The sequence below is a fragment of the Stomoxys calcitrans genome, chromosome 2 (assembly GCF_963082655.1).
Source record: "Stomoxys calcitrans chromosome 2, idStoCalc2.1, whole genome shotgun sequence".
Classification (NCBI taxonomy): domain Eukaryota; kingdom Metazoa; phylum Arthropoda; class Insecta; order Diptera; family Muscidae; genus Stomoxys; species Stomoxys calcitrans.
Window position 1 is genome coordinate 6,215,072 of NC_081553.1, and position 26,349 is coordinate 6,241,420.

The 26,349-nt window shown below is 35.3% G+C and overlaps 1 protein-coding gene and 1 long non-coding RNA gene across 2 annotated transcripts; one reads left to right on the forward strand and one right to left on the reverse strand.

The window, feature by feature from the left end:
• Positions 1–1,850: 1,850 nt before the first annotated feature.
• On the reverse strand, positions 1,851–25,962 carry LOC106091496 (uncharacterized). The gene is made up of 2 exons (XM_013258031.2): positions 24,702–25,962; positions 1,851–3,677 (listed from the first exon to the last, which is right to left on the reverse strand). Exons 1-2 carry the CDS (start codon positions 25,267–25,269, stop codon positions 3,220–3,222), a joined length of 1,026 nt encoding a protein of 341 aa, XP_013113485.2. The 5' UTR covers positions 25,270–25,962; the 3' UTR covers positions 1,851–3,219.
• Positions 7,195–23,925, forward strand: LOC106091497 (uncharacterized). The gene is made up of 5 exons (XR_009396948.1): positions 7,195–7,403; positions 9,151–9,171; positions 9,462–9,658; positions 9,823–10,219; positions 23,280–23,925. It is a non-coding gene; the product is annotated as an uncharacterized LOC106091497 (long non-coding RNA).
• Positions 25,963–26,349: the final 387 nt, after the last annotated feature.

The following is a 26,349-nucleotide window of genomic DNA, read 5'->3' on the forward strand; positions in this document are numbered from 1 at the left end:
TGTGATACCAAAAATGTGAACAAATTTTCGTCTTCGACAACCGTAATACCGTTCGACTACGCCATTGCCAATTAATTCTCATTCTATACCCTCCGCCATAGAATGGGGATGTACTAATTTCGTCATTCTGTTTGTAACACCTCGAAATATGCATCTCAGACCCCTTAAAGCATATATATTCTTGATCGTCATGTCATTGTAAGTCGATCCAGCCATGTCCGACCGTCCGTCCGTCTGTCAAAAGCACGCTAACTTTTGAAGGAGTAAAGCTAGGCGCTTGAAATTTTACATAAATACTTCTTATTAGTGTAGGTCGTAAATGGGCCAAATCGGTCCATGTTTTGAAATAGCTGCCATATAAACCGATCTTGGGTGTTGGCTTCTTGAGCCTCTAGAGGGCGCAATTCACGTCCGATTTGACTGAAATTTTGCATGTGGTGTTTTGGTATCACTTCCAACAACTGTGCTAAGTATGGTTCAAATCAGTTCATAACCTGATATTTCCGCCATATAAACCGATCATGGGTCTTGACTTCATCAGTTTTTAGAGAGCGCAATTCTTATCCGATTTGGCTGTAATTTTGCACATGGTGTTTTGGTGACAACTGTGGTAAGTATGATTCAAATCGGGTTATAATCTGGTATAGCTGTCATATAAACCTATCTTGGATCTTGACTTCTTGAGCCGCTGGAGGGCTCAATTCTCATCCGGTTTGGCTGAAATTTTGCACGAGGTGTTTTGTTTTGACTTCCAATAACTGTGCTAAGTATGACGCAAAGCGGTATATAACCTGATATAGCTGCCATATAAACCGATCTGCGATCTTGACTTCTTGAGCCTCTAGAGGGCGCAATTCTCATCCGATTTGGCAGAAATTTTGTACAACGGCTTCTCTCATGACTTTCAACATACGTGTCCAATATGGTCTGAATCGATCAATAGTTTGATACAGCTCCCATATAAACCGATCTCCCGATTTTGCATCTTGAGCCTCTACAAGGCGCAATTCTTATCCGAATGGACTTATTTATGGTCCGAATCGGACTATAACTTGATATAGTTCCAATGTCGTAACAGTTCTTATTCATTATTCTTTGTTTGCCTAAAAAGAGATACCGCGCAAAGAACTCGACAAATGCAATCTATGGTGGAGAGTATATAAGATTCGGCCCGGCCGAACTTAGCTCGCTCTTACTTGTTTTGTTTTGAAAAGGGACACACAAATGCCGTGCAGGTGGATAAATCCGCCATGACCGAACATAACCTTGAATAATGCGCACACAAACCCACGATGAAGACTCCTAATATTAACCGCGCAGAGGTTAGCATGTCCGTCTATGACGCTGAACGCCTGGGTTCGAATCCTTGCAAGAACATCATAGAAAAATATCAGCTGTGCTTATCCCATCCTAATGGCTGGTACTATGTTTATTTATCACAGTTGAGAACACATGTTTTACGCGATTACTTTTGAAACACTACAAAAATCTCAATGATAACACAATACTTTTATTTAAATAGTTTCATAACATATGGGCGATGTCCTGCTGAATGAAATCAACAAGTTTTTTATCTCAAAATCTAAAATCTAAGAAAAGTAATCCGGAAAAAGTACCAGGCTGACGACATTTGTGAGGTACTCTGCCATGTAAAAACTTCTCCCCTAAGAGGTGTCGCACTGTAGCCGCTGTTCGGTCTAAAAGTAAGTTCCTTGTCATTGAGCTTTAAGTTGAATCACCCAGCACTTTTTGATATGTGAGAATTTGCATTTTGGTTTTAGCTGGAGCCACTTTCTTTACACGCACTTTTAACCTTTTCCACCACATAAGTGATGTGAATAAAAAACAACTTTTAAAATTTTGTAATGTTTTTATTATTTTTTTATGTTTTTTTTCTTAATTTTCCAATTTTCTTGTTATACAATAATTTAAATAATAAAAAAAAACAGTGGTAGGGTCTTCACAGTATTTTCTAAAAAATTTAAATAAACAAGCAAAAAATTTGTAATTTCTTTCCGAATAAAAATACAAAACAAATAGAAATATTTTACATACGTTCGAAGATATATATTGTTTTTGTTGTTTTTAGGAGAAAGCATCTTATTTTTGGATGATTTGGTAAGAATAAATATACGCATGATTCGTTTTTCTTCTGGATTTGTTTTAAATCATATTAAAAATAGTTAAAAAAAAAATAATCATTGATTTAAAAAGAATTGCAGACAGAGAAAGTAGGGGCAAGAAGAACTTAAGTAAAAATCTACAAAAAGAATGGAAGAAATAAAAGCGAAGGGGTTTAAATACTCCAAACTGTGCCAAATTAAAGTGTAATTTAGGGGAAAGAATGAAGTTTTGCACGACGAGGTTTAAAAGAATTGTAGCAAAGCTGGGTGCTAATAGAGTAATAAATAGAATACAATAGGTAAAAAAGATAGATAAGATTAGAGAAAATTAGTAAATTTACAATAGAGTTAGTTTGAAAAAGTTGCATAAAGTTAATATAATTTTGAATCGTTTTCTTATTTTTTTATAAAATCATTTGATTAGTTCTGTTGGTTTTTAGTTGTTATTGTAGTTTTGTTTTTTTTTTTATGTTTCTGCAATAGTAATTAGAAATTGGTTAGTTGTAAATTTTGTTTATATTATATCATTATCAATATTAATTATAGTAATAATTATTTTTAAAAGTATTTTGTTTGTTTGTGTTGATTTTTCAACAAATGAGATCATTTGAAAGTCATATTCAAATGTAAAAATTTGAAATTTTTTTAATTATGTTTTTGTTTTTGTTTCATTTTCTTTTTCATTTTTTTTTGTGTTTTTTTTTTTTTTGTTATGTTTTTAAAAATAAACTAAAGTAATAATTACAAACAAAAATTTGTGTACATCTCCTCTGTGTAAAAATAATCAATTATAATTTTACCTTAAGAGTGTTTGTGTGGGTGTGTGCTTTTATTTGTTACGGTGGGGCCAAACAGCCAGCCTGCCCGCTGTCGATGAGTAAATGCTGGCATTTCTACACCCCACCAGCGCACATTCATGCATGCTTGCACAAACACACTTATATTTTTGGATTTGTCAACCTGCAAGTCCAGACTTCGTGTTGACTTGACTTTTGTTTTTGCTTGCTAACGTTGCCATGGTGACGACGACAACACTCTTGAGGAGATTTTCTGGCGTTTATTTTTAACTCCAACCAACCAGATGGTGCTTATTTACTTACGCATGTTGGTGGGGCGAAGAAGCGGTGATCGTCGCCGCAGTTTGCGTGGTTAGAACAAAATTCACTGACAGCGTAGAGTTGCTTCTTGATTTCTGGCTGGCATTTGATGTGGTGGTGTCGTTGCAATCGTCCTCACCATTTACCGCCTGCTTTTGTTCAGTGGAGTCATTTTCATCCGAATCGCTGCTGTCATCTGTTGTTGTCACTCTATTTGCAACATGTCCCACCTCCTCCTCCACCTCGTCGTCCTGCTCATTGTATGCCATGATGGCCTGCTCGGCTTGCGGCAGCACGTTTCTATGAGTATCTTCTAATGGGCTTTTGTGGAGATGCAAAGTCTCAGTGTTGGCAATTGCAGCTGCTGGAGATGACGCCGCCGATGATGTTCCTGATGCTGATAAAAGTGAATGCGACAATGACGAGTGCTTGCGTTTTTTGCGAAAATTGTACATTGCTAAAAATAAAAAAGAAAAATAAACAAAAAACATTATTTCCACATTCAATGGTTTTGCTAAAACCTAACAAGCAGCAGAGGGCAACATGTCCATAAAAAAGCATAGAAAGGCCTGTATCAAAAGAAAGCGAGATAATCAAATAGGCATACTTGCTCATCTCCCCTAGGGTGGTCATGCCATACATTCTGTTTAATTTTTTTTTTTTTGCTTTTTGTATAAAAATAGATGGCAAATTTAAAAACATCTCTGCCCATGAGTTAAACTGCAGCTCGAATTGCAGAAATACAAACAAACAAAAGTTCATAGTAGAAACAAGGCGAGGGTCAATGAAATGCATTGCCCGTATCTACATCAACCTTGAAATTAAACGGCGGCAATAATTATTTATTGTAGAATTTTCCTGCTGTTCCGCCCTGATATACCCCTTCATTGCAAATTTGCTCTTCAAACGACAGTATTTTCTCATTTTTTTTATATTGAAGCCCAGGGAAGTTATGAGTGTGGCGTGAAAACGGTTGGCGGTGAGGGTGGGGTTTTCAGCGATATACAGTGGAAAGCAAAACCGAGAAGATGTTTAGCTTTTTGCATTTCTTTCGAATATTTAAAACAAAAATAGAACAAAATGAATTACTTTTTTGGCAAATGGTCTTTCAATTACCACGTTTATCATGTAATTAAAGAAAAGTCCTCAAAAAAAAAAAAATGTCAACAAAATTGATAAATGCACTCAGTTTTTCGCTTTCAGAATAATTTCAGAAAATTTGAACCATTACAAGTAAAATCTAGGCATGAGCCCGTTTATTTTGTAGAATATGGTGCCCTAACATTGTAGGAAGTCTTTCAGCTTCATGATTTCGCCGACAACAAGTGAATTTGGATATTTAGCGAACCCTTAATCCCGATTCTATGATTTCGCTGTGAAATTATTACAATTCATTGTTAAGGATTAAGGTGGTCCTTAACAATGGTGGTCAGTTTGTGAAAAGTATATGAAAAAGTGAGTAATGTATAATAGCAAGAAATTACAAGAAGAGAGTCGGGGGTAAGCGCCAATTAGGCGCTGTCGTATCCGCTAATCCATGTTAGCATTATGTCTTGAAACATGGGTTTATTCAGGGATTCCACACACTCCGCCACGCACTTGGACCTTAGTGTACTAGAACCCACGGAGTTGAAGGCCGCCATATACACTTACTGATTTTGAAACTCTGAGCTCCAATTTGTTTGGTGTTCATGTCATTTCGAGAAGCTAAGCTGAGAGCTATCGGGCCACAACAACAGCAGCAACAAATGAAAATCCCTTCCCAGAATTTCTTTTGCATCTATCGTTATGACACATAGCTCTGCCTGAAATGTTGTGTGTCTTAGAATAACCCCAATCCGAAACCCTACTCAGTCTGTCTCCCGAAACCCTACTCAGTCTGCCCACCACATTCATAGTGTCCAGAAGGGATCCTTGTCCGTATTCTGTCTCCCCGTGCGGCTCAGGGCGGTGTCGACATATCTCCTTGTTGTTAAATGCCTCTCAATATTCCAAAGCCAGCCATTGCGTACTCCTTCAGTTGGAGAAATGTTTCAACATCTCGCATCACTGCATGGATGGCCGTCTTCTCTGGCCTGCCCTTGAGTTATGTTAGACCCTTCCTCACCTTCAAGTCTTTTTGTTAGAAAATTGTTTTGTTTGAAATGTCAAATGCTATGTTTTGTAATAAGCATAATTGCCTCTTTAAATTTACGATACATTTGTTCTACATTTACAGACTCACTTGGACAATTTTAAGTCATTGTGATACCACAGGCTTCTGGCGGGAATCAAACCCACGACCCCTGCACTGGTAATCCAAGCACGCTACCAACTCGGCTACCGAGAGCATAACCAGGTCTTAAATTATTAAAAACAAACCCTTTTCAAAAAGTATCCTAAAGAGCATTTTTGTTTACTATTTTTTGTGGGACTTTCCTTAATTTTTTTTAATTTTCAAATATTATTATCGGAACATGATGAGTGAAAGAGAATTCGTCTAAAAAGAAGTAATTGATTTTGTTCTATTTGTGATTTTTAATACCCGAAAGAAGTGCAAAGAGTAGAACATCCACTCGGTTTTGCTTCCTACTGCACATTTCAATTGTTTGTAATTTTATTTACTGCAACACCGGGGAGATAATAAATGCAAAGGCAAACGCAAAGAAAATGAGAAAATTGCATTGAAACCAATAGTGTACATTAAATTTATTGGAAAAAGATAAAAGAAAACGAAGGCTTCTGAAAAAGCTTAAGAACACTTAATCGTCATAAAAAGAGTCTTAATGGGTACAAGCCAAAAATCGGGAGATGGATATATAGGGCAGATATATCTAAATATGATCTGATCTGTAAGATATTTTCGGGGAAGATGTGTAGGGGTTAAGCAGGGCTTACACTACTTAGTTTCAGCAAATTCGGCGAATAATTACACTCTATTTTTTTAACCCGGGGAGCGGTCTATATGATGGCTGTACTCAAAAATGGTCCGATCGTAATGGGCATTTTCAGTTTCAGTCTCATAGCCTATTTGCAAACTTAACAAAAGGTTCTATATGAGAAAATAAAAAAGAAATATGGAATGGAAAATATACATCCTCTTCAAAAACTTGTATACCTAAGTGTTTAACTAAAAAGTTTTTTCGCTTTAAAAATGTCTCTCAAATAATTATAAACATGACATACTATACCATTCATTTGAGTAGCGTAATTAGAATGCAATCCAACATCTCATCTACATAGAGAGCGATAGAATACCCCCCAATAATTTACTAATTTAATGTTGGGGTTTAATGTTGTAGCAATTTTGAATACAAAATTTTTTTTTCCTTGAATTCCTCGTTAAGGTTGTTTGGGAATATATGGGGCTTGGGAATATAGAAACTCCTATTATCATTTGTCCCATCTACATGAGAAAATTTTGATTTACACTTTGAAATCTACCCTCCACTCTTTCTATTTTCTCCATAGAGAAAAAATGCACTGAGTCTAAGATTTACTCCCACACTCTCACACTCCCACAAACAAATTTAAGAACTCTTTGAACGAAATAGGAAGAATGAGAGAGATAGAGATAGAGAGAGAGCATATTCGTGTGTTTCATAATATTAATTCAAAATTAAAATATTGAAGGTGATAGAAGTCGTAAAAACTTTCGTTACAAGACACGATCGTGGTTGTTGGTGGAATTTCAATGTGCGGCAAGCAAACGAGGTTATTGGTATTCCACAAGGGAATTCAATCTTCAATAACTTTTACATCTGACATCAAAAAAAAGATATTTATTAGTATATACATATGTACATACACACACATGTACATATGTATACCCACAAAAATATTTTTGCTTTGGAATTTCTTTTGTTTTCATTTCTTAATGGGTAGTTGTCAGTTATTGTTGTTCTTGTTTGCTCTCTAGTCTCTATGTAAAAGTATGACTGCGTTCGGAGCTACATAGCTGAATGACTGGCTGCCTATGCATAATTGCTTTGTTTTGGTTTTCTTTTTCATAATAATGCTGTTTGGGTTGCTGGAAATGGGAATAGTCGAACGCTTGCCCAAGCTAACTGTAAACCCAAGCGGCGGCAGCTCGTTTATAGCTTTCTGTTTTAACAACTCGGCTCCACACATAACCGCGAGAAGAACAACAAGTAAAAAGGCATTAAGTTTGGCCGGACCGAACTTTGGATACCCACCACCTCAAGTATATATAAAAAAAACATTTCGTAAAAAAAAAATCTAGACTCTGAACCTATATCAGCTTTAAGGAAATATAGTTCAAACTCGTCATAAAAAGAGTCTTAATGGGTACAAGCCAAAAATCGGGAGATGGATATATAGGGCAGATATATCTAAATATGATCTGATCTGTAAGATATTTTCGGGGAAGATGTGTAGGGGTTAAGCAGGGCTTACACTACTTAGTTTCAGCAAATTCGGCGAATAATTACACTCTATTTTTTTTAACCCGGGGAGCGGTCTATATGGTGGCTGTACTCAAAAATGGTCCGATCGTAACGACCAAAGGCTAAACAGAGCTCACTGTGTTATATTTCGGCGAAATCGGCTAATACATGCGGTTTTTATTGGCCTGAGACTTTAAATCGGGAGACTACATTAAGATATAGTCCGATTTAAACCATCTTGGCTACGAATGTCGAGGATCTTATCCATTGTGCTAAATTTCAGCGAAATCGGGTAATAAATGCGTTTTTATTGGCTTGAGACCTTAAATCAAGATTAAGGTCTAAGACCTTAAATCAAGATTAAAGACCGATCAGGACCATATTCGGACCACAGATGTCGGTGATCTTAAAAAAATCGTTGTACTAAATTTGAATTATATCGAGTAATAAATACATACATAGAGCCTTAGACCCTAAATCGGGAGATCGGTCTATATGGCCGATAATCTTTGAACTTAACCTGACTATGGATAAAAAAAAATATATGCAGTTTCAGCTCAAGATTTTCGTTTTTAAAGTCAGTAGCGTGATTTCAATAGACAGACGGACGGACGCAAATAAAGGGTGATTTTTTTGAGGTTAGTATTTTCATGCATTAGTATTTGACAGATCACGTGGGATTTCAGACATGGTGTCAAAGAGAAAGATGCTCAGTATGCTTTGACATTTCATCATGAATAGACTTACTAACGAGCAACGCTTGCAAATCATTGAATTTTATTACCAAAATCAGTGTTCGGTTCGAAATGTGTTCATTCACCGTAACGTTGCGTCCAACAGCATCTTTGAAAAAATACGGTCCAATGATTCCACCAGCGTACAAACCACACCAAACAGTGCATTTTTCGGGATGCATGGGCAGTTCTTGAACGGCTTCTGGTTGCTCTTCACTCCAAATGCGGCAATTTTGCTTATTTACGTAGCCATTCAACCAGAAATGAGCCTCATCGCTGAACAAAATTTGTCGATAAAAAAGCGGATTTTCTGCCAACTGTTCTAGGGCCCATTCACTGAAAATGATTTGCAAGCGTTGTTCGTTAGTAAGTCTATTCATGATGAAATGTCAAAGCATACTGAACATCTTTCTCTTTGACACCATGTCTGAAATCCCACGTGATCTGTCAAATACTAATGCATGAAAATCCTAACCTCAAAAAAATCACCCTTTAGCTAGATCGTTTTCGATTTTTACTAGGACCAAGAAGATATATACTTTATAGGGTCGGAAAAGGATATTTCGAAGTGTTGCAAACAGAATGACAAAATGAATATAACCCCATCCTTCGGTGGTGGGTGCAAATAGTAACCAAAACAAACAGGCTGCAGCAACGTGTAAAAAATAATAAAAACAGTTCTTAGCTGTTGGCTGACTGACTGTCTTTGGGACGAGTTTCCTCAAGTTTCTTCTATCTTTGAAGTCTACAAAGCGTTTTTATCGTTTTCTCTATGCTTTTATCTTGTTTTTTGTTTCTTTTATTCATTTAGCGACGCTGTTGTTTACTTTTGGTAAGACATGGCAAAATTTTGCTTTATTATTATGCGTGTTTGCAAAACTTAATTTACTGAATAGCCAGCCAGCCACAGCAAGCAGTTCACGTAGAGCAGGGGGCGTGCGGACGGTGGAAGAATGGCAATGAATGCCACATAGAGTGTAACCTAAATATTTTTTTGTGGCCATGGTGATTTGCGATTTCTATTCACGTTTTTTTTGTTTTTCCAACGATTTTGTTATTTGTTTTGATTAAAGCCAATCAATTGCCAGATTGTTCTCGTTTATCTGTTACTATCTTTCTCAGCTGCTTGTCGAGATGTTGATGATGATGATGATGGGGAGGAACCAAATGAATATGGCAAAGGCTACCGGTATTTGGTTGTAAGTGAATACAAGATCACTCTCCCATTTCAATTGCTGGAAGGAACTTTACTAGGCCAATAAAAAAAACTTTCTGCTCTAATTCCCTGAGTTCCTGACTATAAAATTTATCTTTTATTTGTAAGTACTCGTATTTTATTCTTTAAATATTAACACATAAAAAGTAAGCGGAAAGGCTAAAGTGTTCTAAGGTGCTATGTACCTGTATATATTAAAAAAAGAAATTAATTTTAATTGCTCTATGTTTTTATTTATTGCAAATCCCGATGCCTGACATCCTAAAGATGCAGTCACATACCATGCGCTCTCATGTGCTTGCGCATAAGCGGTTTAACGTCGCCATATGTGTCAACTTTGAGTTGAGTAACATTCCATTTTTTACTTTTTCTGCTTACAAATTTCTAAAAATCTGATAATGTATTTCATTTCAAACTATAATTTCAATAAAAATTGTCAATAAAGCTGTTAAAAATGAGTGTAATACAAGATTTCCTCGATTCTATGGACAGAAAAACATTTTTGGAACAGTAAACAAGTCTAAATCATACGTTTTGCGCCCTAAACGCGTTTAAAAGCAAACAGTCGGTTAACTTAATGCGTCACACGCTTAATGGCGTTTACCTAATTAAACTTAAAATTTGAAATCAAACTTAATTTTTGAAAAGCACTTGAGGATGCGTGGTAAGTCCAACCTAAGATTAAGAGGCGCCTCAAGTCTCGAACGATTCCACAAAATTTCACACCCACGGAAATAAAATGAATAACGAAAACAGTTTTTGCATATATGGGACATATTTTGCTTGAAGAATCTACAATACGTTTGATAATTGCAAAGGTTTTGCAATAATCGAGGAGTTGCGCATAACGAGGATGACGAATATCGAATAAGTACTGTTAGACAATATTATCGTTATAGTTAAAACTCCAAAGAAATAATAGTCTATTGGATTACAATTTAAATTTTAATTTCATTTTCTAACTAAATGTGCAAACTCGAATTTAAGCCTAGTACTGATTCGACTTTTCGGCCGAAAATCTCTCAATACGCATTATGAAAAAATTGTGAAGAAGAAAATGCGAACACATTCTGTTGTTGTTGTTGTTGTTGTAGTAGCAGTGTGTGGTACACTGAGGCGGCAGCCCTTGCCGATGAAGGAATTCATCGGGTCAATGCGGTACATACAACCGGCTGCCATGGGATTGAACACATTCTGTAGAAGTAGTAAGCAGTTCTATAAGCAAAATATTAGCGACACGTCGCTGCGCCAATACTAAATTCGCTTCAATTAATTGCCAATGTAATAAAAAGCCCACGAAATGGGCACCAATCAACTCTGTTCCAATGATGTTCTCTTTGTAGTGTGTTTTTGTTTGACTTTTGTTTGAGTTCTGCCAAAGAATAGTGTCCACCTACATGTATGTTCGAGGAAATAAGAAGAATTGCATATTTGCTCGAAAATCCATTTTTCATATTAAATTTTTCGTACGTATCACACAATGTGTACAACTTTCAGAGTTGCTATCTTTGCAAATACTTTAGACAATACACATCGAGTGATAGAAGCTTTAGTTGTATAAATTGTGCATTGATCAAGATTATATTGCGATCCCTTTCGCACACATATGTAATGCGAAAAGAAGTGCGAGTGAGTAATATATATGTCGCGCTTCTATCACCTACAGACACAAAGTGACGTGGGTAGATAAAAAATGTCAAAAAAATAGAAAGGGTTATTTTTATACCCACCAGTACAGGATGGAGGCATATTCATTTTGTCATTCGATTTACAACACATCGGAATATTTATTTCCGTTCCTATAAAGAATATATAATGTTGGTCCTCGTAAAAATCTAAGATGATCTAGCTTTGTCCGTCCATCCGACTGTCTGCTGCTCCGAAGATATTGAGCTGAACCTTTGCACATATTATATTTTCGTATATGGGATGATGGGCTATATCGGACTATATCTTGATATAGCCCCCGTAAAGACCGATCTCCCGATTTAAGATCTTAGGCTCATAAAAGCTGTACTTATTAACCCATTTGGCTGAGAAGTAGCACAACTATTTGTGTTTAGATCACTGACATCTGGACCAAACATGATCCGGATCGGTCTGTATCTTAATATAGCCCCCATATGGACCGACATCCCGATTTGAGCAGTGAGCTGTGCTCAGCCCTTTGACATTGGGTATAGCCCCCATATAGACCGAAGGTCTTTTACCCATAAATAGCGTAATTATTGCCCCCATTTAGCTAAAATCAAGTAGAGCAAGCAACTTTAAACCTAGTTTCCATTTTTTCTGTGTACCAAGCACCCGAGGTGGTAGGTATCCAAATTTTCTTTATTGAACCTAGTTTCCATTTTTTCTGTGTACCAAGCACCCGAGGTGGTGGGTATCCAAATTTTCTTTATTGAACCTAGTTTCCATTTTTTCTGTGTATCGATACGTATCAGGTGACAAAATGTTTGTGGTTTTTGCAGTTACAGTACGTTTACATTGGCCTCTAAACTGGGATTTATGGACGTTTCGGGATTTAAGTGCTAAATCCTGTGTTTTCATGCACAAAAATAAATGCCTTATTTCCAGGATTTATTTTTAAATCCATGGTACCATACCGGTCATCCGTCGATTTATATTGACACTCTGGCCAATTGTGATGAACTCCATAGTGGTACTTGTTAGCTGATTACTGGATGACTGGCGAGTTGTTTATTACTTATTCTAAAAAAAGTTCTTGTCAAAAAAAAGTTGTCGCTTTACAGGTATACAATTTATTTGTTTTGGAGCTGGAAACTAAAGACATGTAACTCCCGCTTGTAATACTGCATTTAGAAAAGAGGGAGAGTGCGTGAGCGCGAGCTAAATTAAGAGAGTTTGGTAGTTGAAAACTTTTACTAGAGGTTTTTTTTCCCAGCAGAAATTTGCAGCATCGAACAGCTGTTTTATGGAAACCGATGTTTAATTCAAATAAATAGCCAAAGGCTATTCTTACTCTTCTGCAAATTTTTACTGGAAAAGTACTTGAACACACCTATTACCACTTCTGATCTTTTTCATTCAATTAAGCTCTGAGCATTTTATTTTGAGACTTCTCAGCAGCTTTAACAACGGCTCTAACATTTTCAGAAAATAAAAATTTTTCAAAGGTTTCATTCTCCTTGTATTCTATTTAACGAGAAAGAGAGAGAGGGAGGCTTCAATATTTTTTTTAGTTTTTCGTGAATTGTAAATTGTTTATTTGAACAGTTTTTTATACGAATAACAGGTGCGGATAGGCACCACTAAAAACAACCCAACGTGAAGGAATAATAAACAAACAAAACGAATGAAAAAAACACTCTCACTATTTTTAAGCGAAACGAATTGAATCGAGACGTAGCAAAACAAATACCACCAAAAGTGATAAGAATAATAACGAAACGAAAAGTGGACAAAAACGCTCAAACTCCGAAATTGAAAAATAAAAACACAAAAATAAAATAATTTTTTTAAAGTGATCTTCATTTGGGTATTTGGCAAGAACAAAAATAATTCCTACCTAACCATATTGGCGGCAATGGGTGTAAAACAAACTTTTGAAAGTGGAAAAAATCTCATAAAGATAACATGACCTTCAGACTCACGTGGTTGTTGTCTTAACGTAAAATCGGGATGATGGGGAGGGGAGCGAGGAAGAAACTGTGCTGCGGTAAGGCAAGGGTAGTACAGTTTACACACTAGTTTGTTTTGTTTTTCAATTCTCCCCATTCAGAATATTATCAAAATCTTAGAAATGGCGGCAAAAGTTGCTACGAATTGCGCCATAGAACATCGCAGATCCGTAGCAAAACAAAACCATTAGTTTTGACAAAAATAAAAATAACATTGAGCGCGCCAATTTTGATATATATATATAAATAATATTTTTTTTTTTTTTTTTTGATTGAAGCAAGAAGCAAAATACGAGGTCTGCTAAATAAGTGGATATTTTGAAATCACTAATATCAAAATTTCATCTTCAAGAGAAAAGCTTTCTATTACAAATCATTCAGGAGTGTGTAAAGATCAAATGCAAGAAAAAGAGATAAAAACAAAAGAATAAAAATCGTAAAATTTATGATTTGAATAACGTATGTATTTATAACCCTCAATGTATGGGGCCAGATACACAACCTTGTGGCACCACAGCCAAATATGATACAGGGAGGCAGGGAGCAAAAAAAAACAAAAAAAAACGGGGACGTCACAGCAACAAAAACAACAGTCACATCAACAATGAGTGACGAGGTAAACTTTTATTGAAAAATTATAAAACAACAGAAAAATCTACTGATATTTATCAATATGAACACATATTCACACAAACACGCACTTTGATGTGTTAAGAAACACGAATACAAAAAATTATCATAAAAATAGCCAACAATCCAGAGAGAGACAAAACTAAGGCGAAAGCCCAGAGAACAAAATAAACTCTAGAGAAAGAATGGGTGTTTGGGCTGAATGGCGTGTTGGAGAATTTTGTAAGGCAGCAACAACAAAAAGACTGGCAACACAAATAAATAAACAGTGTTGCCGTTTTTGGTTCCTACTTGGCAGGATGGAACATCTAAATGCCAAGTAAATAAATGATTCAATTTACAACTAAAAAACTAAAAATAACTAAAGTACATAAATAGTGGTGGAAAAAATAATAGGGCCACCAGTTACTAATAACAATATTGAACAAAAAGAGTAAGAAAACATGGTCACTTCTGTCAAAGGGTGAATCTTCATCCAATCCAATTTAATTCGCGGATGCTCGTTTTGGTGACTTTTTCCGTAAATTCATTTGGAAAATGAGTGGTTGCGGGTTAACAATCTATCTGTAAATACCAGAAAGACAAAAGTAATGTGCTATGGTATAAGAACTAGTTCGCCTGTAGTTGTCTGCATAAATGATGTTGTTATTGAGTACGTGGACAGTATCAATTGTCTGGGAATGATCTTAGATCATGACCTTAGGTTTGACGTACATATCAATTCTGTTATTTCTAAATTTAAGTACACTTTGCGTTAGCTTTATAATATGGAGCTTAGCCTTTCATTGCCAATGAGGAAGGTTTTAGTAAATGCCCTTGTTATGCCCTCAATTTTACATCGTGCTGAGATTTATTGTGGTACTGTCGGGTCAGTTAGAAGGAAGCTGCGTATCGTGTTTAACAGAGCAGCAAGATTTGTGTTTCATTTTGGTGTTCGTCAACATATTACCCCGTTTGTTCTAGATTTTTTTGGGTTGCTCCTTTAATGATTTTCTAAGTATTCGTGCTTTGCTGTTTTTTTACAAAATATACAAAAATCAGCACCCTGATTTTTTAGTTGAGCTGTTCACTTTTAGCAGATCTTAGCCTTATTGAAAACAACAAATATTTGAAACTTCACTTATGGTCTTAGTTTGTAATTTTTTTATTAATTACCAAATCACCATGCGTGAATTTAATGAGATTTAAATTCTAATTTAAAATTTCCGTAAAAACTCAGTAGGTCTAAAAATAACCAGGTCCAGCGTTTAACAGAAGTGACCATGTTTTCTAACTCTTTTTGTTCAATATAATTCTTAGTAACTGTTGTCCCTATTATTTTTTCCACCACGATAAGAATTCTGCTTGTTCGTTTTGTGTGATAAATCGGGTGATTTTTATTGAATTTTCATTCTCGCGACTAAGGTGGTATGCGCCTCAATGTTGAACAAATCGTTTCATTTAAACCAATATAAGAGTCCAAAACGTTACAGTGGCTAATGAGTATAGCTAATTTTTTACATATTGAGAGAATTATAAATTCTTAAAGATAGTATTTAACGGCAACCGTCACATTTTTAGGCATCGCTGGTTAGGTCGGTCGGTTTTGGTAGGATTTTGTTTAAATTTTGATGGCAATTAAATTTCTTGAGTGGCAACACTGCTCCGAAATAGCAGCTAGTAACGCACGCGACGGCTTAAATCGGTCGACGCCGTCGACACAAACAACAGTCGTTACTCAAGCTCATGGATATTTATTCTATTGTTGTTGGCATTGTTTTCAGCCCAAAGAGTGAGGTTGATGTTTATTATTTTAATTTTTGCTTCACATATACCACGAAACAAATATAGGAAATACATAAACAGTAAACACGACTGGTGTCGACGTTTGGGCTACGTGATATTTTTGCTGTTGCATTTGCACCATCAATATAATCAAACCACTTTCTTTAAGCAATTATCTATCCACCCACCTACCTTATGGGACATTGCATTATTGTTAGGATTTTGCACGTCAATTTGTGGTGCAGCTAGAGTTATCATTATGGCTTTTCGGATCTCAATAAGGTAGATAAGTATAATTTTTGGCGGCAAAACATAAATAATATGCTACGGTAACACTGCATCCTATATACAAATAAAATGGCAAATAACATTGGATAAAGCTTTATCAAATTTTCAAATATTTTGTTCAATGATTCTCTTTTGCATTCTCTCTCTCTCTCACTTCGTTTCTGCGTTGAGCATAACTGAGACCATTATGCATATACTATGTTGTTGATCGAATTTTCGACATAAACGCAAAATGAAAAGGAGAAGAAAAACTCAGAAAAGCAAGCAAACAAGGCCCAACATCAGTGTGGGTGCGGCTGCACCAATGTAGGGTTTATACCGTAACCGCCTGTCCACGGCTTATAATAGAGACGTACAGTTGTTTTCTCCAACAAAAAAAAAATCCTAACCCCCACCCCCAAAGTCAACAACAAAGAATGCATATTTGAAAGCAAGAGAAACAACAGCAGCAGAGCACAAAGAGATGAATCTGCACGGTAACATTAAAGCAAATGACGTCAGCTGGTTGGTCTTGTTTCTCTACGGACGGCTGGCTGCTACAAACAGACTTATTCTCTCCGCGCCCAAAGTATTGCGCAATCATTTTAAAATGCATTAAGCACCACAAACGCACACAGCATTCGAACAAAAATGAGAGACACAAACACGCTGTGCAAGGGTATACAACAAACATTCATCACTAAAACTTTGTTACGAAAATCAAACGTCATTTCAAAGATATTAAGCGAAACATTGAGTCGACCCCAAAAAAGTCTTTGTAAATTAATAGTGGATGAAACATGTATATGCATATATGTATGTGTACATATGATGTGTGCAAAGAATACAATTGGCTAATGTTTATGTATGAGCGTTCGTGTGTGTATAGACAAAGTTTCGTAATGCATTTGAATTGAAAAATCGAGGCAAAGCCTTCAATCGATCAAATTCTGCTGGATAACTTGTTTTGCTAAACAGCCAATTTTGTCGAAAATGTTGCTTCCTCAACAAATAATTTTCGCCCAAATATGCCAACTCTAAAACTATATAATAATATATAATAACAATAAGTGATATAATATATAATAACAATAAGTGATATTTATTCGCTGTTCACCTATGTTTTAATGACGTGGTTGGTTGGTGTTTCTGTTTGTTGTAATAAATAAATTTGGCTGGTTTTTGAATTTTTTCCTTTAATGAATGTACGAGAGAGCACAAAAATTAACAAAAAAATCCTTTATATGAGAAGCAACATCTCATCAATTTTACAATGTGATAAGTGGGAAAATAATCAAACGTTGGCAAAATATAGTTTATATATTGCCAAGTCCGAACGGAGTGACGTTAACCACGCTTCATATAAAAGTTATAAAGAAATGCTTCTAAGAGCCCAGCATTTAGTGAGGGATGGCAACCACTGTGAAGTGTTGAGACTTTCACATCAGGATTCGTGTTGTCACATTAAACTGCAATGTCGCAATTTATAAAATTGTGGAAAATTTACAGCGCTAGCTTTACTCCTTCAAAAAGATTGCGTTTTCGAAACACACGAGAAAGACACGGACGGTCATCGTTCGATCGATTTAGATCATGAATATCAAACAGGTTTCGGACTACGAGTTGGCAATATGCAATTTACCAGTGTTCCCAGTGAATTATATTTCAAAATTCTGAAAAATTTTCCTTTTTGATGATATTTTAAAATATTTGTCACAAAACTAATGAATTTTTTGTTTAAAAAAATTGAAATTATGAAATATTCTATTTATTTATGACTTCTATATGACCTCAAATAAAAAAACAGACACAATACATAGGTATCCAATACACTGCATCAAATGAAACTTTCAATTGAAGAATTTTATGAGAACACAAGATAGGTATAAACCTTTTCTCGAAGAAAAATTCCAAAATTTTGCAGAAAAACCTATCTTTGCATTTGCTTAAAAATGATTTTCATGACAAGTGTTTGTTTTCTTTTTTTTAATATTTTCATTTAAAATTTCAATAACATTCAACATTAACAGCAACAATAAAAACATACAAAAATTTTTCTTCAAAATCTAGAAATTTTTTGGCGCGATTATAGAAAATACTCGCATGAACGGTAAACAAAGAAATAAAAGAAAACAAAGTCATTATTTGACAAACATCATCCCTCTCAAGAATGGTTGAGAGAATAACGACATCCGTACGTATGTAAATATGTACGTACGAGCGCTCAAATACACAACAAAAAATTGCATTTCTTTGCCGGGTTTGCTATAAATTGAAACACAGAAAGAATGAAAATAAGAACTTTTTGAATATTTGCCAAAAACAAAAGACAAAGTGGCGACATTGCGAGCGAGGCGGGAAATTTTAAGAACTATAAAAAGACTTTAGTTAGGTAATATAAAGGAATTGGCGAAATGGCGGGAAAATTCATGAGTTTCAGATTGGTTCAATGTAAACTATAAAACTCAAAGTATTCTCAAATTTTACCAAACTTTTTGATTTTTTTTTGTCAGAATTGTAACATTTGAGGCAATGTTCCTTACAAACAGAGTTTAGTTAGTGAGGAATACCACTCACTTTTCCACGAGCGTAAAAACAAAGTAAAACGCTAGCAAAACAAAGAAAATAATAATCCATGACGCTTGATGCATGCTAACCGCAAATGCTGGCGGAGATAGTGAATGTTTACTTGATAAAATTTAAAATAAAACAAAAACTTCTATAAAAAAATTATAAAAACAATAATGGGTAGATCATTAAACATTTTGATCAAAACAAAATATAAAAAATATGTGTCATTATTATTAAAGCCATCACCACCCGCTCGCACACTTCGTCTTCACCTGCCGTTAGCACACACCTTTTAGCCACACACATACCTCTTTCCTCTTCAACGGTCACCGAAAAAGCCGATGGTGACGACAGAGGCGGCATAAAATCAAAACAACAAAAATCCTCCAAGCTAAACTCACCGTCGCCCGAACTTTACGTGCTGCTGTGGGGAGATAATATATGTGTGCGTGTGTCATTTAGTTTGGATGATTTAGGCGCGAAATTACATTTGTTTCGGTTTCTTCCTTGCGCCTAATTTTCGTCACAAACCCCAAAACCAAACAAGAACAAGAAATGCCCCAAAAAAAAAGCACCATAACTACAGAAAAAGCAGCAGAAACAAAACACAAAATTCACACTGCTGGTTGTTTTCTTCTAAATTTATTGTTTGGTTCAGATTGTACGTGGTTTTTTTTGTTCAATTTCAAGTTTTGGCGCGTGTTCTTCTTCATAAGAACAGCAATTGATTGTGACAAACACACACGTTCACACACCTTGCTCGAAAGAAGCGCAGTCTCTCGCAAGGTGATGGGGAGGAATTGCGTATAAGGAGAGCATTTTACGAATTTGGCGCCCTTTTTTCCCCAGTAACCAAACATCGAACAAGGAATAAAATAAACAACAACAGTAAATGATGCGAAGAGAGCCTTCGAGAGATGCATGAAATCATGTAATATCTCCATTCAGCATGTATCCAAGTTAAGGCTATATTACACAATATGTAGGTATCTCATAACATGTCAAATTTAGCGCATGTAGGGTGTACAAAAGACAGTGTGATGCAAATGAAACTAACATAGGAAAATCACCTTCCAAAATAGCACATGAATTTCTTTTTGTTTTGGGACGTGCTCTATTCCTTCTGACAAAAACATGAAGAAATCAGCTGTTTTTGTTGTCAGTCGAATGAAAGCAGCCCCATATTAAATTATTATCACAAATTTATGATTTAATCAGCTTGAACAGCTTTTACGCATAAAAAAATCAGATTTGCTCAAATTTTTTTCTTATGAAAATTGACAATTTCGACAAACATTTTAAATTACATGTGAATACAAAAAGTGGCATGTCATAAGGTAAATACATGCCTTGTAATAGAGGCTTGAACAAATAATTAAAGTCGAACTCCCTTTTATCGGATATAAACAACAGTTCTCAAGTACTAGGCCATTTTAAATGGCATTCGGTGTGTGTAGACTAGTCATAGAGATAAGAAATGTATCTGTATCTACTTAATTCCATTTAAAACAAGGGCATTCAGACTTTGTATGATCTCATATTTAGTTGTCATTATATCAAATAATTATTACAAATGGATTGCAAGATGTTCTTTACAGTTTCTCTAACGCTTCACAGAACTGTAATACTTTGGAAGTTTCCCAGCAAAACTTTTACTTCCTATACTAAATTATATGTCATGATAATAACATAGTTCTGTCGCAGGAAAATGCTACTTTCATTCGTCAGCCATTGAAGTTAATTAAATTACATTTAAAGTGAAACTGGTTGGAAACAATCATTCTTTTGGTGTTATTAAATATAATTGAATTCGCTTAAGTGAAAATATCATTTAACTGAAAATGTATTTACATCCAAAATTTCAAACTTAAACTAAAGCTGTGTTTTATTTTAGTACTTCTCTATCAAGATTTCATTTCATCTCCTTGTGAACAAAAATATTCGAGCTGAGATACAGCAGAAATTTGATTTAAGTGAGAGGATGTCCATCAACAAGTTCGAAAGTACCTGCTCTTAAGAAAAAAATAGTGAATAGAAAAGTTAAGAAAGCATAAACAAATTTAATATTTTTAATCACAAATAAATTTTAATGGTTAAGTAGAATCAAAAAATCAATTACGTCTTTAGAGACAATAAAAAATTGGTTTTTCCAGTAGTCGGCATTTGAGTGGCGAGTTGAAAATGTTTCTTCTGCGACCTTGTGAAATCGAATTGGCAGATCGGTTTATAAGGAAGATATATTAAAATATTGGAGGCCACCGTAGGACAGAGGTTAGCATATCCGCCTATGACGTTGAACGCCTGGGTTCAATCCTGGCGAGACCATCATAAAAATTACAGCGATATTTATTCCCTCCTAATGCTGGCGATAATTGTGAGGAACTATGCCAAAAAAACCTTTCCTCAAAGGAGGTGTCGAACTGCGGCACGCCGTTCAGACTCGACTATAAAATGGAGTTCCCTTATCATTGACCTTAAACTTCAATCGGACTGCACACATTGATATGTGAGATGTTTGCCCATGTTCCTTAATTGAATGTTCATGGGCAAATTTGCAAATATTAATATATTGTTCGATGTAGCGTATTTTTTAAATTACCCCGCTTATGAACGAAAATCGTAACGTTGGAGGCCTACGTGGCACAGAAGTTACTTATGCGCCTATGAATCTAAATCTCCAAGGAAATCCGAAAGAAAGTCCTTTCACTGATATAATCACGCTGCGTCTTAAAAGCTGAAAATTGGTACACATTATTTTTTACCCAGTTTAGGGTTTAGTACGATTATAGAGGTCCATTTTCGAACTGCATCTTTATACAGCCCCTTTTTAACCGATCACCCTGTTTACCGTTATCAGCTCGCAAAAGCAATATTTTTTCGAATTTTCAAAAATGCGTTATACGTATTTAATATCCTATTATTCGAAAATGGTCTGTATTGTATCATAGAATGATAAAGCTGCCACATAGATCGATTTCGCAATTTAAGATTTTGACCACATAAACGGTGAATTTTGTAGCCGATTTGGCAGAATTTGGCATGAATGCGTTGTAGAGAGAGGGAGTATGATACCATATATATTCGCGTCGAATAGGGTCCACATCACACTAAATTTGGATAAACCTATAGATTGAACTTCTTGGCCTAATAAATAGCTTATTTTTTAACCGATTTCCCTGAAATTCGAATAGTTGTATAGTAATGAACTTTCATATACTTGCCTAAAAACGGCCACACCAAATCTTAGTTGAATGTATCTTCTATATACACCGTACTCCAGATGAGAAACATACCTATGGTTGTGGGTATTTAATTTTTGGCTCATGTGAGCGTATGAATTTTTTTTTTATTCTTTTTTTTGTTTTTTTTGCGTTAAATATGTGAGATAATGAAATTAAACATGTCTTAAAATTAATGCAACAGTAATGTTCTTTAATAGCTAATATTTTCTTTTCCAAAATACTATATGCCGATTTTAGGAACATGGTACTTTTTCTTAAAAAAATTTAAAATTTCGCAAAATTAATAAAAGAAATTTAAATTTTAGGTTAATACATCTGAAACAAAACAAATTTCGAATTGTAAAAACCAAATTTCGAATGAATTGAACATCTGTACCCGGAAGCAGAATGCATTGTACAAGGCAAAAACCTTAAACTACCGACTACTGGTACACCTGCCGTGTAAATCGTGTTAATTAATATGTGACTTTTAAAGATCGCGCTTTTTTTAACTTAAATTAATTTATATTTATAGTTTACATTTATCGATTAATCGCCCTAGTAGCTGAGTTAGTAGAGTGCGTTGCCCCCGTAACGGTAGTCCGAGCACTGTGATACAAGGTAAGCTACTGTTGCAAGGCAAGGCAAGCCATCTTGAGCAAAAAATTTATTAATTAATTTATTTAGGCTTAAGAAAAAAAATTGTAAAATATTAAATAAGTCAAATAACGTCTTCCTGCTTGAGAAAATTAAATATAAATAAAACTCAACAATTAGATGCTAAGGAATTTTTCCTATCCGAACCAAGCCTCCTAAACTGAAAAATATTTGGGAATTATTTCATTTAATTCAAAAATTAATGTTTATCGTGTTAAGGAATATCGTTTAGTTTGTTTTCGACTCCAAACGGCGTTCTGCGTATAATTATCAATACAAAGGCAAACCACTAAGCGATAGACCGCACGGGATAATTATGAATACTACACAAAAACTTTGAGCTTCAATCTATGTGGTTGTTGTAGCAGTGTGTTATACACTGAAGCGGAATCCCTTGCCGATGAAGAACTCCATCGGGTCAATCCGGTACGTACTACCGACTGCCATGGGATTGGAACACAAATCGTAAGCAATTCGTGCGATGCAAAGGTACATTCTCCGGTTTCCGTGCAATTTTCATTTTATTAACGTTACATTTCATTGGCAACACTTGAACAGCTGTAGCAGAAATGAGTCAAATGTTTTGCCTAATTGCGTACGTCATACGTATATTTTTTATTGTTAATTTGTGTGCTTTAAAATAAACGTTTAAAATTATAAAATAGCTATACTACATTATCAATATTTGTTCTTATTTGGTTTTCGGATCGTATGATGATAAAATGCAAATCGGAAAAACTAGTTTGTCGAACCATCGTTTCTTATACTGACATATACTATTCGTTGCACGTGCATTTTTAGTAGCTGCTACTAAAAATTACAAAAACGCAGCAACAGACCAAAATTTTCCAAATTCAATAGGAAACGCCTTGCAAAGGCCCAAAAGTATTTGTGTGAATAGAAAAAAGCAAAAATATGTTAATTCTTAATCTGTTTTTACGTTTTATGTTTTATTTTCCATTATTTTTTATAGGAAAATTTTATCAGCTGTTTATTTTCCTGCGTTGTGTAGTGAATTCGCAAAATATACCAAAAGCGACAGCGTTGAATTTGGGGTGTTGTAAATGAAATCAGAGCATTTATTCTCAATTCGCAGAGGCAAGTCTGAACGATTTGAAACCGCAAAATGTTTGCCATTTTCGATTACCGAAACATAAATTAAGGTAGAAATCGCAATAAGCTTGCGATTGCGATTATTGGAATAGGCCTGATAAACATTTGACTAAATTTGCCGACAAAATGTTCAATACTGAAAATTTGTAGTCACCATTCATTCTACTGCTCTTTTTGTATTTATATTTGAAAAAAATCACTGAAAAATGTTGTATTCAAGAGAGTTGTCTGACACAAATGTGTAGTTCTATTGTAATTTCTAAATAAAAGTACGAAATCTGGCAAATAAATAAATAATTTCTGCAGAAAATGTGGTCACAGCTATGTTGACAAAATTTGTCAACATTTTCTTAAAAAATAAATTGTTGACAACATATTTTGAAGAAATTGAAAAAAATTATATTTTTTTTCTACAAATTCTTAATACAACGGCCGTAAGTACAAGACAACTTCCCACATGTTCAGCATAAAACGCGGGTAGTGTTTCTTTTGTGTTTTATTCTTAAAATAAAACATATGTAATTCTGCAACACATTCTAGGGATCAGGAGGTCTTAAATAGATCATCGTCTTCTATCCGGCAAGAGTGAAAAGGAGCATATGATGGAAAAACCAAGTGGGGGAGACGGTAAAAAAAATAGTTGAGGAACTGAAAAATGTTGGGAGAAGCAAATAATACTAGAAGACAAGTTGATTTTTATAGCATTAAGAAGATATAATATATCGAACGGGAATTCAGCCCAAAAAACAATGACATCACTAACGGAAATAAAGTTAAATGAAAAAAAAAATCACCCTCTGGCGTTTCGAGTTCAAGGGATGATGACAAAACATGCATTAGCCTTGTTGGCATATCAGCTGATGTCTTATTGGAAATGAAATCCGAGATTTTTGTTATTTCTGAAACATATGGACCTAACAGAACAGTAACAACACTGCAAGTCAGTGTGAGGGTTGTTTTTCTGGCACTTTGTTAAGGGTAGCAACAAACATGTGGCAAATATTGAAAGTACAATGGCTTGGATAAGGGAAAGAAAAAACACCCTTGAATTTGGCGTCATGAATAGAACATGTTTTCGCCTGTCTGTAAATCTTAAAGAACCTTTCGAAGAAATCAGGTGTAAACTGAAATTTTGTTTTGCAAGAAGCAAGAAAATCCTATTGGATTCCTATGTCAAGAACACATATACAGGCGACAACACAGGGACAAGTGTTTCACTGCAGGCGAATCGCGGGCATATCCTTTTTTTAGAATTGTCATAAGTTAGTTGTTTTCATCCTACCTGTTATAGAAGGCTGTTTGGTATAGGGTTTTCGGCGCTCCGAAGATGTATTGGCGGTTGGTGTCGGTCTACGCATTCTGTCGCCATTGAGTGAAGGCTGATGAATTTTAGCATTGGGCGGTGTGATCATATCGCTGGAGTAGGCAACGGTCCTATTTAAATTGCACTTTTCCTGTTGTAAGCATTGCTCATGTTGTTTGACTTCATGGGCGATGAGTGGGGGCAATTGCGTTGGTTGTGCAGCAGTTATCGGGGTTGTGGACTCAACTACCGCCATATCTCGCAACTTATTGACATCGATGTTGTAGCGATCGCGGATATACCTATGTTGGCGTTTTGTCTGCTGCTGAAATATGTTGTCAACCTCACCGGGCACGGGTGACCCAAACAAATTGCGACTTACGCTTTGGCGTATTTCCATGGGCGGACCTTGAGGCGGTGTTTGCAAAGTTGTTGAGTTGCCTGCTCCATTTGTCATTGCGCTGGAGGAGGTGGATGTTGCAGGTACAGGCAAGCCCACCAGCTGTACACGACAGGGGAAAAGTTGAAGACTGCTGGCCGTCATCATTCGATTTTGTTACAATAATGTATCACTATATCGTTTTTTTTTTCTAGTTCATTCACAGGAATTTTATAAATTTCACTGTTTTTGTCACAATGAGCAATCAGAGGTTTCTCTTTGTGTTGGATCTGTCTTGCTGAGAGCTGCCAACAAACTAATTTAATTTTATTAAATATTTATAAGTTGCAGTTGTCCACTTGCATTTCGACGTATAATTTGTTTATATTATCTCACTCGTTTGGATTTTTATTAAAATTGTCGTATGCACTTTTTTTTATTTTGCCAACATTTTATGATTTTAGCTGTACATATTTTCGCTAGGCTTTTTCTTGTTTCTTTTGTCGAATGAAGTTGGCCTTCTTGGATTCTTTGCAAGCGAAAATTATTTTAAAAGCGACACCAATTTGTTTATATTCTTGAAATAACCCGCGAGTTGAATTTCTTTATACGCTTTTTTTATTGTATGACGTACAGAATTTGTCGTCACTGGAAAAACAGCAATTTATCGTAATTAATAAGTTATTTGTTTATTTTTCATTATTTTGGAAAGCCAAAAACACGGCACGTTGTGTTGTTCGAAATGTGAAAATTTATTTATTTCTGAAATTTATGCTATTGTTGTAAAACGCTAAAACGACCGAAAGCCCGATATGCGTTGTTGCCTCCTGAAGAGATGACTGAAAAATGATTTGACAGCGCTTTAGCGAGAGGATTGAAGAGAACTTTTTCATTGTGTTCGGAACGAAAGTGTTTCTCTCTCTCTCTCTCTATCTCTTTACACTTAACAGAACTCTCAAAAACAACAGTAGTGTTTCGTAATCCATATGTTTTGATGTGTTTGTTTGTTGTATATGCTATGTGTTTACTCTCTGAAAAAGATAGATATCGTCATCATCCATTTTCACCCGAATAAAAACGAAAACTTAAGACACTGTACATACACTTTAGATACGAACGAATGGTGGTGGTGTATGGCTGATGAAAAAGTTCTATATTCATCTCGCTCTTGCTTTTCTTATTGTATTATAGTATGTTGCCACATAGCCAAAAAGGCGTAAACAGTTGAGTTAGTCGGAAAAAGAGTAC

Excerpts from the sequence above, each read along its gene's own strand:
- LOC106091496 (XM_013258031.2), bottom strand. The coding sequence starts at position 25,269 with ATGATGACGGCCAGCAGTCTTCAACTTTTCCCCTGTCGTGTACAGCTG. Across the intron at positions 3,678-24,701 it reads CAAACAGCCTTCTATAACAG|CAATGTACAATTTTCGCAAA; the intron begins GTAGGATGAAAA and ends TTTTATTTTTAG.